General features: G+C 44.0%; 1 protein-coding gene across 1 annotated transcript in view; it reads right to left on the reverse strand.

Moving 5' to 3' along the window:
* Positions 1 to 3,696: 3,696 nt before the first annotated feature.
* Positions 3,697 to 14,358, reverse strand: part of wwox (WW domain containing oxidoreductase) — a 146,714-nt gene continuing 136,052 nt past the window's right edge. The window contains exon 9 of the mRNA XM_008291956.1: positions 3,697 to 5,128. Within this exon, the coding sequence (XP_008290178.1) occupies positions 4,937 to 5,128 (192 nt within the window). The 3' untranslated portion in view covers positions 3,697 to 4,936. The remainder of the gene's footprint in view (positions 5,129 to 14,358) is intronic.

Raw genomic sequence — 14,358 nt, forward strand, 5'->3', positions numbered from 1 at the left:
CTCACACACAATGGGTGAGTAAAATAACTCAGGGTTTACAAGGTCATGCTGTCTAGCGGTGAGGACACGCTGGGGATTTGGGGCTGCAAGGATTTCCTCAAAGGTGCCGTGTTGAGACTTCAATAAAAACAGAGAAAGTTATAGATTGCACAAGCCGATCTACGGGGGGAAATAAGTGCATTTGATAGTGAACAGGCTCAGTGAATCACAGCTATCTGGATTCAAATGTTATCAATGCTGCTTCTAAAAACTCTCCAGAACAAGTGGCGAGCAGAAGCACGGCCGCCGCGGACGGATGGAAACGTCTGCTTTGTTGCGTGTGCCAGCGACTCCAGCGCAACTTTCATCGCTTGAAATGCTACACTTCCTGCCATAAAGAGCGTTTGCATCGTATTTACAGTGCGGTTGTTTTAATAGTGTGCCAAACGGTAAAGAGAAAGTCTATTTTAAGTGTTTTCTCAGAAGAAATGCATCCGGCGCAGCGAGACGGGGCAGCCCCACTGCACTGTCTACTCCAAAAAACATACAGAAAATAGCAGACTGGGGGAAAAAAAAAAAGAAAGTGTGCTAGAGGATTACAATATTTGAAAAATCTGCAAACAAGACATAAAAAATATTGTGATAGGCAGATTTTTTTTAGATTAAAATGCACTAATTAAGCAGTCTGGGAGGGATGATCAAATTTTTCTTTCGCCCAACACATACACACAAAAAAATAGCAGTCTGCAAGCAAAGCATATGGTGAGATATTGGAAGAAAATAATATTTTCATTGACTCCACAGTGGTACCTAATGAAAATTGATCAACAGTTTTAATCCCAATGTCATCCTCAAAAGAGGGGAGATGAAACGAGAGCGAGGCGGGAGGAAGGGAGGGAGGAGAACAGAGAGTAACACTTTATTGCCTGCTGTAGTTAGATGGTAAATTTCCTCCTGGCAGATATTTATTGGGTTAGTTGAGTCTAGAGAGAGCTTTAACATTGATTGTGATCATTAAATATATCCGCTTGAAATGGCAACATGGCATTCCTTCAGTCAATGGAGCCAATAGGAGCAGAACAAAGGCGTAATCAAATCAATCCTCTCATAATTATTCTTTGAGAGGTGAAATTAATCACAAGAAGAAATAAAAACAATAATGGAAAATGAAATGGTCAGTCGTAAACAATTACTGCCCAAATTGAAATAAAGTCAGTGAACGGGAGACGAAAAAAAATCAACTGTAAATCCGAGTAATTAAAATAACATTCTAATGTATATTGGTTGTTTGGTTTGCACGGGCTTCTGGTTATTATATTGTTGAACGGCGTTGTTTTAACAGAGAGAGATGAAGAGACGGAGAAATGAAAAGAGACAGAGTGTGTGTGTGTGTGTGTGTGTGTGTGTGTGTGTGTGTGTGTGTGCGTGCGTGCGTGCGTGTGTGTGTGTGTGTGCGTGTGGCCTCGACCGCGGGGTCAAAGGATCAAGGTCCTCCTCTTGTGAGAGCCGAGCTTCTCCCTCCTCTCTCTGCTCGCTGAGAGGAAGTGTAGCTTATTGATTAGCTATCAGATGATTCCGATAGGGGCTGATCGATAGGACTTTGTTTGAAAGCCAGGCAGGACCCTCCCTCTTCACTCAGGCTCACACCCATGGATTGGTCACTGCGGCGCTCAGACGTCCGGTTGTTTGTTGTCCTCGTGAAGATGCTCCTTTGTGTCTCGAGTCGAAGGCTTCCTCCGCGCTCAGCTTTCACAGAGTTGTCACCAATAAACTAAACCTGCAACCTGACGTCTCAGGATCACAAGTGGCAGACGTCACGTGAGTGCAGTGGTTGAAACTCGGGATGCACGATGTATCGGCGACCACATCGGTATCGGCCGATATTAGTGCTTGTTTCCCACATATCTGTATCGGTCCATGAGCAAATTTAGCCGATATGAAAACTGATGATTGAACATCAGCACCTTCGTCTCTACATTTGATATCGCTGCGATTTCACAGATGTTTTTACTCAAATGGAGTTAATTTATGTTCAAGTATGTTTTACTTTCGTTACGTAATAAAGAACACTATGTGGTCTAATCGGACAGAAATTTTATTATCGTGCATCACTAGTTGAAACATTATTCTGACTTCAGCAACAACAAAATGCAGGGAAATGGGCAGGTAGCACCAAGAAGAAAGATTTATGAGTCAAACTGATGTGTTTCCAGCGTGCGGCCTTCATCATTAGTGTCACTTTCTTGATAAAGAGTCCCAAACAGTTGATATTATTCTTATGGTTATTTTATTCACAGTTTGAGGCCTCCTCCTTTAGCAGAGAGGTGCAGGAGAGAGGCTGAGTAAGTCTCAAGTATAGAATTACACTCTTTAGGATCATCACAGAAGGAGGCTTTGAGAGGCTGCAATAAAATAACCATCTGAACAGGTTATTTGGTCTCGAATTCCTCTGAATAAAATGATATTTCAGCAGCAGTGGAGTGTGACACAACGCGGACCCGCAGTCGGGGGCAGGAAATCCTCTTTTAATAATTCAAGTAGTGGCGCAGACACACACGAGCTCAACAGAAAACACGGCAGGAACGACCGACTAAATACAACGCCGAGGTCTAAAAACAGGAGGAAGAGCTGTCATGCTAAACACACTGGGAAATAGGCCTGAACCGGGCTGACACCACGCAAGGGGACAGTGTCATCTCTCACACAGAGTCGTGTCAAGGCTCAGCAGCCTGAAGACTGAGCACACACAAGGTGAAAATATGCTGTGTAATTGATTAACAAGCAGGCAGAGTCTCACGTGTTGCCCATCGCTCTCTGTGGATAGTTCAGCAGGGATGGAAGTGAAGCCAGTGTCTGATCAGCACCACGGACAGCGGCTCAGAATAGCCTTTTGTTGTCGTTATATTTCTAACATTGTGGATGTTGTGAAGCTAATCGTTGCTGTTGTGTGTGGCTGTAGTGAAATGCTTCAGAGTGCAATATACTCCTGTAGCATCCTTCACGGGTCACGTATCATATTCAGTCAGATATTATGTGTGAATCACGATGCAAAATCCAGAAGTAAGAGACGCTCTGCCCTGCTTTATGAAATGCTTTTCCCACTTGATTCGTGTACATGTGAGATGCCCGCTGCTCTGGCTCTGCGCTCTCCGTGTTGTATCTCTGTTCCAGGTGTGTCCAGTGCTGTGAAAGAACAGTGATAAGACACCTGTCCTGGGTACAGTACAGATTATAGGAGGGCAGGACACTGGTATCAGTTCATGTGCATATAGGGCATGTTTCTGACTTAAATGTGTGTTTGTGTGAGTTTATCTGCAAAGGAAGAATAAAAAAATAAAGAGGTGTTGTCAGTTATGGTGCAACTTGTATGTAAATGTTTGTATGTGCAGCAAAAAAAAGAACACTTATTCTGCTATATGAAGTTCTTATAGTACCAGGCAGCCGATGATGAGTGTGAGTGCAGCTCATCAGCGGCTGATTGATCCGTCATGAATGCTTTCTGCTCTCACATAACAATGTGACCAAACCAGAGTGAAAGAGTGTATATTTCTTTAATTAAATGACTAATATAACACACTGTTCAAAGCTGATGGTTCATCCTATGTAATGTTTAGTTTGACTTGTTGCTCACTTGTCAGCTTCCTACACAAATATCTCCCCCTAATGGCCTGCAAACGAATGGACTCCCACTCTGTGTTGCTAAAAGAATTTCACACGTTACTGTAAAACAGACTTTTATTGATTGTTCTCTCTCGTCTGTTGTCTTTTCTTTTTTTTTTTCTCTACAGATATCATGACACTGGAATGCTGTTTCAAGAACAACCCGCGGCACCCAGACTGCCATAAAGCACAATGTCTCAAAAAGCGTCCCCTCCTGCCCCCCAGCTCCTGCCCCCCTACTAAAACAGATGACAAAAAGGAAAAAAAAAAACAAAAAAAAACAACAACACAAGACTGAAATCACTCTCATTCTTCTGGTTAAACATCAAGGGAAGAAATTAAAAGATCCTGGACTATGTAAATAAGATTCTCCATCTTCTGTATTTGCTATTCGAATGGACGAAGATCATCCCAGAAATATCTCCAAATTGTAATGAAGACTTTCCAGAGTTTATCGATGCTTAGGTTGAGTCAAATAGCAAACAGGAAAAAAATATGATGTCCACACCCCTTTAGCACATGCCCAGAAATCAGGATGTTGTAAATATTGTACAGAAAACAAATAGGGACGTTGATAAGAAATAAAATTATTACAGAATAATGTAAATAGCCATAAGAATCATACCTCTAGTGTGTTTATATATCCATGAGTGTCACATGCCCATTACTCTTTATTTCTTCTTGCCCAAAAAGATTTAGCACAACGATTAGCCACCGCTCTCTGTAGCTCAATAGGAAACGAACATCTACGTAGAACCCGACAAGAGGATGCTGAATATACACAGATCAATTGGGAAGACGTGTTATTTGCCATATAAGCGCACTATTGCTGGAAACAGATGCATATGCCGTAGAGTGTATGCTCACTAGGTTACCCTGTGCTGAGCTTTGCTCCTTTAAACAGAACAGACAGTCGAGAGAAGGACGTAAGAGTTACAAAAAGCTACTAAGATAAACGGAGAAAGAAGAAACTACACCAAATTCCTCTCAGATCTTCTCCCGTCCCCCACGTCCCATTGTAAACTACCACAGCAGAGCAGAACTTTAATTCATTCAATAGATTGTATATTGAACCCCCCTCCCCTCCTCCTCCTGTACTGTATATGTAGCGTGTTTTAGCCCCCGTAGTGATGTGACATATCCAGATGGACTTCTGTGGTTTGGCAGCTCTTGTATAGTGCAGTCAGAGTACAGTTATCTTTTTATTAAGTTCAAACTCAACATCAGCTGCTTCCTCTTTGATTCCTGTTTGGCTACCCTCCTCCTCCTCCTCCTCCTCGTCCTCGTCTTCTGTCCATTAGAGGGCCTGGACGCCCACCGACCGCTCCGCAACCAGGCGCTCACTCAGCTCCCACAGGCTGGCAGCGCTGCTCTGGTCCTGGGCCTGGAGGGACGGCAGGCAGCGGAAGCAGTTGTTGAAGTACATGCCGCCCAACCCCTCCAACTCCGGAGCTACCGCGCAGTACACCGTGGTGGCCGCCCCTTGTTGCTGTGGACAGAAAGAGAGAGACGGAAAGAGATCAGTGGACGAACAAGATGGCGTCGTCAGCCTGCAGGAGGAGACAAAATACGGAGAACTCATCTACTCACACACACAGACATTAGGACGTGTCCTGTCCAGAGAAGAAGAAAAAAAAAAAGAGAGAGAGGACAAAACAGCAACCGCATTTCCTATGTCCTCTGTGAGACACACATATAAATATATATATATGCACACACATGCAGACACACACACACACACAGACAAAAAGAGACAGCAGGACAGAGTGTCCACAGGAACAAAAAAAAAAAAAGAATAAGACTCACGCACACGCTGTCTCTCCCCTCTCCAGCAGCCCATGATGACTGGGTCATATTACCATGGGAAGAATATAACCCCCCCTAACTGTACATATATTTATATACATATATTTATTTATTTATTTCTCTACCTGGTGTGTACAGGACCTCTGGCTCTATGGGACCATGTGAATGCTACAGATGTATAGACTCACAGTGGAGAAGGTGAGAAAATTACACCAGCTCCTGTCTGGAAGGGAATCACCAGGGAAGCCACAGCTTTTATGTATAATATTAAAAAGAAAAAAAAAAAAAGAAAAGAAGAAGAAGAAGCAGGTTTTATTGCCATGGTTATGAATATGTATATTTTCACATGATGTGTACAGAGGATTTTCCAGGCTTTCAATGTTGGGAATAAGTGTTGGAAATGATGCAATTCTGTATCTAAATCAGACGTTAGTTGCTTATACAGTAGATAAACAGTATTTTCACACACAACACACACACACACACACTCGCTCCATGTGGCATTCCCTCTGGTTCTTTCTCAGTAATTCCTCTGTCAAAGCAAGTTTAAATCTGAAGAATCACCCACGCCTCAGCCCAGAAAATGACTCTGTTGTACGTCATCCCCACTGTGTAAAAGTAAAACACTATTTGGACGCAACCTGCTAAGTTCTCTAATACACCCTGGCCCATCAGTCGGTAATTAGCGGGGATATTCTTGGAGGGAGATTTCTGTGACATTTGAAAATGAAAGCTGAAACTGCAGCAGAATAAACACGTCAGAGAGAATTACACACATAACCCGACTGCTCAAAGAGGGATCTTTCATGTTGCGGCTCGGGCTAAAAGCTGCTGTGACAGCTTCCCTGCAAACTCCAGGGCTGGAGACGACTTCTATACGGCCACATGAAATGGCTCGCCTCTTTATCTCCCGATGAGAGGCAGCGAGAGTGAGATTGAGGTGGTGGTGGTGGTGGTGGAGGGGGGAGAGGCGGAAAGAGTGAGAGGGAACACTGATGTGACGACTGAAGACTAGTGTTTAGCACAGAGCACTGGCACACCCTGAGACAGGCCCATGTATACAGTAGTCAAACATGGGCAAGACATACAATCACACACACACACACACATGCATAATGGCGGCACATTACATGCCAACTGTCTGAACAGCTTCCTAAAGCAGCTGTTAGGCCAACACACATGAAGCGCAAGTATCCATTGAGGTCTAAAGCATTTATACTTTCACAAGCAAGTACGAAAATTATGCACGAAAATGCAAATGCAACGGACAAAAAAAAAAAAACAGAAACCACACACAAACCAGATTCCAAGAAATGCTTCTCTCATCAACACACAACCCCCTCTAAGCTCTAAGTAAAGTTCCAGCGGGAGGAGCCCTGGTGTGTAACGTCGCAGCAGCAGATTGAGCGTGTTTGAGGTGCAGCGTGATGAGAGAGCTGGTAAACAGCAGATGAAACGGCAGCATCTCTCTGTGCGCCGCTGTCTGTCTCACCTGCCAGCGAGGCGATAACTTCATCCACATCACATGTCGCCATATCAAAGACCGACAAATGCCAAGCAGTGTCTCTGAGTTGCAGGTTCACACGCACTCAGTTTAACTCATCTCCCTCACTTAGGGCATCTGATTTAACTCGCCTGAAAGCCAAATGCCTTTTAAACTCCACTGAAGATTTTAGCGACTCGCTGACGCCACCTTGAACTTGACTGACTTTCAGAGCAGTTTGTTTGTGTCCAATTACCAAACACTGGTCCGGCTGTAAGTTGAAATATCGATAAAGAGAAACTTTCATGTTCGTAATCCAGATTTATGCGGCTGAGGTTTTCAATGAAATCGTCAGTATTTTTTTCCCCACCAAAGTGCTTCCATTTTTTATTTTATTTTTTTTGCAAAGCAAGCCTGGACTACTGCTTCTCTACTGGCTGCATCAGTCCAGTTAGCGGTGAATGGAGTAAGCAAATGGACTGTTTGTGCCGCGCGTCCAGCAATGTGCTATCTTATTGGTGTTTAGCTCATCCCCCCTCGCCACTTGACCTTGTGACCTCTGTAAAAGATAAGGCTGATGAGATTAGGCATTAACATGCTCAACCACCCACCACGGCCATTTATCATTGTGTGTGTGCGTTTGAAGATAGGAGGCAAGGCGTGTCTGAGGCAGTGGGAAAGAGAACAAGAGGGGGCGAGCAACAACCTCAACACACTTACAGTTACACACAAACACGTCCGTACGTGCATGCCTATACACGAGAATGCGCCTGCACACGAGCACGAACAGATACGCAAATAAACCCCACGGAGAAAAAAAATCCACATGAAGGGTAATGTCACTGATCCGGTGTGCATCAAACACGTGTGTGGTGGCCATTTCTAACCCAACTGTAGATTAAGCCTGTAAATTTAGCTGTCTACAAACTGATGGATTTTGATGTGTGTCTTATCTTCTGCAACTAAATGTGAATCATTACCTTGTGTACAGTAGTTTTCAGAGAAACATCTGTGGTGTTTTGCTCTCTACTACCCAGAGCTGTGGACTCGGACTTGACCCAGACTTAAGTTGTAGAAATTAAGACTTTTGACAGCTTGAGTTGATGCAAGACTTTAAAACAACACAAATTCTGAATAATGATAAGTCTGCTTTGTTATTGCAAAGACTGTATAGTTGTAGTAAATAAAGCACATTTACTGTGATTGAATTGATGGTTGTCTGATTGCCTTGCCTATTGCTGTGCAATTGGCCCCTTAAGAAAGTCAGTCACATGTTAAAACCACAAATATTGGACGCTGAGCAATCAAGGTTCCAAATACTCTGTCTTTTTCGTCAACCGTTACATCAGCCTAACCCTTACAGTTTGTACCGTTTCATGCGGTATACATACAGTGAGACATACTACTGACTGTCCGTCACAGTGCAGGCTGTCAGTGGCTTAAGCTTGTTTAAACTTAGACGAGACACCGTGAAGTAAATGCATCGTGGGTCAGAATGTCCAGAAAAGCATGCAGACCTGCATAGTGCAAAATCTGACCAAATGTAGTCGGGCATTCTGGTACGACTAGATCTTTTTCTAGAATAGTGTGGCACTATAGATACTGAAATGCACCACAAGTCATCTCCAACTTTAGCATTTCAGTTGCAAATTTAGAGCTTCGAGGTAACATTAAAGAAACACTCTCTGCTGTGTAAAAACACTGCTTTCAAAGGCTTTGAAAGGAAGCTACTTTAATCTATTAGATGTAATGATATGTCATTATTAAGCAGCATTGAAAAACCTACAAGACTCCGATAAAGACTCTGACGCGACTTGTTTTGACCGACTTCAGACTCCACTCGGACGTTCCCCAGAAAACAAAGCCAGCTCTGCCACTAACTACCACACTGATTTGGGGAGGGGAGAGGATGGGACGGATGAGGTGTGCCAAAAAAGACAAAAAGAAATCCAAACTTAAAATTAATTCTATGCTAAACGCAAAAACATAAAGATCACACAGCAATATGACAAACCAAAGGAGCAGGACGGTCTCAAGTGAGAAGGCAGATTACTTCCGTGTACGTCTGCCTCTGTGGGTACAGAAAACAAACACAAATACTGAGGAAATACATAGAAAAACACCCTGCAATAAGCTGACTGTTGATAAGCAGTAGTAAGCCCGCGCTCAGCCTGGGATTCAACACTACGGTTCTGGAACTGCTCTGGGACCAGATCCAAGTCTTCCAATCTCAGTATCGACTCAATACCCAAGGACCTCATGGACTCGCAATATAAACGTCCTTGTATAGTGTTACGCAATAATCAGTTGTTGAGAACTCCTTATTGAGCGTATTCAAAAGCAAAAAGGGTACGTGGGGGAGATGTGATGTTGTCGAATTAACAGTAATGTTACTTTGCCGTGTTCTGTTCTGTGTCTTTATCATCCAAGTTGTACTCAGTCGTATGAGCTTTCTCTGACTTTATGCATGTGACCCTTCAGCCCCTCCGCCCCCCCAACACATCTGTAGTTATGACATCGACCTCTCCCTCTGACCTGGATGTAAATAACCCAGTACTGTAGAGCAGTCTGTTTTTGGCCCATCCCTGTACATACGAACCTGTAAATACTAACAGCTATGCATGCTGAAAACCTAGCAATTCTTTCAGGTACTTTTATAATCCCCAAAAATTCTCATATGGCATGTGCTGGACAAAAAAAAAATAATTTTAAAAAAGTAGAAAAAAGTTAAAGATTAAAATTAAAAATGTAAAAAAAATAAAATAAAACAAAATAAAAAAAAGTTTAAAATAAATGAGTTGATATTATTGTCAGGCAATATCCTCTCTTGGACAGTGTGTGTAGAGTCTTCCTGTTTTCTTACTCCTGTGGGTGGTTCTCTTCCTTTGCCTGTCCTGTGTTTCTGCTCACCATCTGTGTCAGTTGTTGTCAGTTGGCATTTGTACAGCAGCGAGGGTTGAGGCAGAGAAGAGAAGAGAGAGCGTTCACCAGCTGACCTCTGTGATGGCACTCCAATTCAGCAGCAGTGCTAAAATGTTGGCAAAGCTTTTAAATGCCTGGGACACAATTTGAGAAGTCCGTTCCTGGCACCAACCGCCGATCATTACAGCGTATGTCGGCGCTTGTCATGTGAAGGCCCTCTGGATACAGCAGCAGGTCCAGAAAAAAACATTTGCGGTCACGGAACCACAAGTTGGGTTTCGTCTACTAGAAGTTTGATAAGCTGTTAAGTCACTGACAAGCGGCGATTTGTGGTTTAGAAGTGAACAAACGCTGATCATTTCTTTGCGAATACTATTTCACCCTGTTTTAGACAAACTGACATGTAAACTCCATGTTTTTCTTTCCTCATCTCTAACTGATAAAATACCTGAATTCTAAAGGCATTCGGTGAAATAATAAAAAAAAAAACAACAAAAAAAAGTATTTTCTACCATGCAGTGTAATACGGCTACGGCATGCATTTGGGAAAGTATTTCCTGGCTTGTAGCCTGAGTAAAGGGATCAGGAGGAGTGCAGTTTTTGCCTCAGCCCTCTGCCCAGCCTCGTGGAGTAGCTATCCTGAAAGTGGGACTCCAAACTGATTGTGATTCTGTTTCAGGAATGTTTTTTTCAACCTGTGATGTTTAAAATAGATGGAGGTGTCTGATTTTTAATCTGTGCTAAAGATATTTTACATTTAATAAATAACCATTGAAATCAAAGCTTCCCGTGTGTGTGTGCTTCATGTGTGGATGAATGCCGGTGTGTGTGTGTGTGTCCGTGCCCTCAGCCGCGGTAACCTCTGCGAGCTGACAGCTCAGCTGAGCGTGCGTGGCCCAGCTGTAGAGGGAATCCTGGGTAATGCGGTCCCCTCAGATAAACAAGCTGTCCCTCCATTCAGCTTGACCACTCAACCAAGAGGAGAAGAGATTAGCACCTCAAACACCTCAGCGCACACTTCAGAAAGCACCCTGACACTCCGTGCCCCGTGAATCTGTGGTGGCCTCTATCAGCCTCACTGAGGTGGGCCAAAGTTCACATTAGATAACGGGCTCTCGTGAAATTTTTAGAAACGTCAGAAAAACTGTATTGTAAGTGGAAAAAATGATTCACATATACACACACACATCCAACAGCAATGAATATAGGTTAAAGCCTCTGAGCGAGGGTCCATAATCTGACTGAGTGCCGGTTTAGACCCCCAGAGAATGACCGGCTCTCCTCATCATAGGTCTCACCAGTGATTAGTCTACCCCTGGTCATCTGTATGTACTAAACTCTATTTCGTACCGTCCATTAGCCCACAGGCTGATGGCTAATACTCACCTACAGGCAGCATGCTCCCCTGAGGGGCATTAAGGCCAGGATGGAAGGACCGGCCTCCTTCCTTCCTGCTTCTCATTCCCTTCCTTCATCATGCCCGCTCTCAATCTCTCTCTGTCTATCTGCCTTGCCCCCTGCTTCTTCCTCAGCGCCGTCTTTTCCATCAACCATCTGCAGATCCTTATTCCCCCTGCAGCCCCCATCCCCCTCCGGCCCCATAACTTACAGGCCTTGGGCACACAATGTTGCTGTAACGGAGGTCTCGCGGGTAAACGGTCATAGTAGGACCTCTTGGAGGTAAATTGATCTCTTTCCCTGGAGTCCTAGATCACAGATGAGTGCTGTTGTCAGTCTTTCTTTCTGTATAAGCAGGCAGAGCGATGTAGTGGAGGATGAGAGGGCAGAGAGAGAAAGGAGCAGAGGGGTAAACTATGCAGGAGTGACAGGAACACAACACAAAGCACCGCAGAAACCCCCCCACCCCTTCATGCCCCTGCACTATTTCTCTCTCTTTCTCTCCGAGGCCCTCTCTTTACCCCTTTTGCGCCAGATAAGATCAACCGAGTGTCAGTCATCAACAGCCTCCTGTCACACTGTGATTGTTCATCTGTTATATGCGTGTGTGTGCACGTGTGTAAATGTGCAGTCCAATGCGACACCGCTGCATACATTTAATGCCCCCGTGTTCAAGGGAACAATAGAAGTGGAAGTGAGGAGCGAATTGGAGGGAATGCAAAGGACAAGAGGAGGAGGAGGAGGGGAAGCATAAAGACGAGAGGAGAGACAAGGGGAAGGAGTAGGAAACGAAGCCCAGGAGGAGATGAAGGAGCTAGGACACAAGGCATCCAAGGGGAAAACGACAGGGAGTCAGAAGGACTTGCGCAACGACTGTGAAACTATCTCATTTTTATCTTGTGAGAGGACTTCCGAAGTGATCCGCACAACCTAATTATTTTCCCCTAATAAAAGCAACATATGCTAAGACAATAAAAGGCCTTATTGGACACCTATTCATTAAAAAGGAGCAGTAAAAGGTGTAGGACTCTGGCACAGGGATTAGCTTTTAAAAGGGCTTTTCTCTGGCTGAAAATGGCCTTAGCCTTCCTTTAGCATGTCCATATGGGTGCATAGCCCACCATAAAAGATCTGAATTATACATGAAGAGGCCTGGCTGCTTTATTGGCTGTGATCTTCCTTTTCACTCTCCCCTAATTGCATCAGTGCCAGATACCTCTAAGTTTGGACCGGATCACTCTTTCTGCTGTGCATGAATGCTACAAGGCGTGCAGTTTGAAGCGACGAAATGTTCACTTGTAAAGTACACATAGCTAATGACAACCATTCAGCAGCAGCAGAGGTAACCTGTAATTCCCGAAAGTTTGTTAAGTTAGTTACATGCAGTTGAAATAACGCGTGCTGGTGACTCACGTCTGACAGTTTGACACAGTGAAGTCATTATTCCATATGGTCAACGTACTGTAAGTGTCAGTATGTTTCTATTATGAGCAGAGCAATGCTGTCTGTGTGTCGGTATGAGAGTGTGTGATGAGCTGGTGTAATAGGGCCACACACAGGTGTGTGTATGCTCACCTCCTCACTGATGCACCAGCTAATTGGTCTCCTGCGGCAACCTGACATATTCACACACTCAAAATCTCTCGCACGCACACGCTCGGATGCGTGTGCTTACCAAAACACACACACACACACACATAGAGTGTAGTTATTTCCACATGCATACAGACTGTGTAAATATGCGCACATGTGCAAACACAACCATGCATGCGCCCACATTCACAGGCAGCCCGCAGAGTGCATCTCCAAATCAACTCATTATCACAGTGCTGACTCCGAGTGAAGAAAGACACCTTAACAGACTGCTTATACTGTACACACACCTGCTTGAAAGTACTGAAAAAGCAAATAAAAACCAATGACCACAAAGGCGTACTGTAAAACACAGGCTATGAAAGAAAATGCACCCAAGAGCCAAACACTTCTAAATTGTCCACCACAGAAAAAGGGTAGCAGGCCTCTAACACATCAAACACAATGCAAACATTATCTGGCTTTTTTTTTGTTATGTTAAACACCAGCGATGATCGCGGCCATCGCTCCGACAGCAGACACGAGCCTGGCTGTGACAATTACTGAGAATAAAACGCAATCCTGAAAGTGAGTAGAGTCGTGTTGCCATTAAAAGATATCACAAAAATGGCACATGGAAAAATAAACCGAATGATAAATTGTGCCACAGAAAAATAGGGTTTTCGTTGTAAACAAAAACGTCTCCTTATTTCTTCCACCCAAAGTCTTTTTCGTACACTTTTGTTTTTTTATCGTTAACATTTTGCCTGTTTGCTTTTAACCTCATCTTAACCCTAAATTAAGTCCATCTTCTCATTTCATCCATCTTCTTGACTGCTGTTGAGGGGAAAAAAAACAGTCTGTTCACACTGTCTGTCCTGCTCAGTTAGTCATTTCCTCTCGCCCATTCTCCTACCGCCCCCTTCCCTCGTGGTGGAGGTCGAGAGAGAGGGATGTTCTGTTTTAAATAAGAAGGCAGCGCTGGCCCATTAAACTCTGATAGTAATGATATTAATTTGGCAGGAACGTGTCATTTTCACAGGAGAGCAACTAGCTGAACTGTCATTACGCACACACACACACACACACACACACCCACACACAGAAACACACACACACACAGACACACACAAAGAGGCAAAGCATTCTGTCTCTACACACACTCTCACACAAACCAGGAACATGTCACAGGAGAGCAGCTAGCGGTAACATTATGAGAGACTCGGAGAGATCTGCTAATGGGATAGATTAGCGTGCCCTTGGTCACAACGGCTACAATGGAGTGACTGGAGCTGTGACTTATATCCGTGGCCCCACATCCACCCCAGACTGCTCTCCTCAACTGCACTTTTCTTCTTCTTCTTCTTCTTCTTCTTGTTCTTCTTGTTCTTGTTCTTCTTGTTAGGGTCCGAGCACCCAAAACGGATTATTATTATTACTCGTGCCAAAGACACGCGTTTTTGAGGCCCTAAACATACTCGAAAACTCACCAAAATTGCCATGTACATCAGACCCGGTGAAAAATTTTATAATTTGGA

This window comes from Stegastes partitus, unplaced genomic scaffold, assembly GCF_000690725.1.
Source record: "Stegastes partitus isolate 25-593 unplaced genomic scaffold, Stegastes_partitus-1.0.2 Scaffold773, whole genome shotgun sequence".
NCBI classification, from domain to species: domain Eukaryota; kingdom Metazoa; phylum Chordata; class Actinopteri; family Pomacentridae; genus Stegastes; species Stegastes partitus.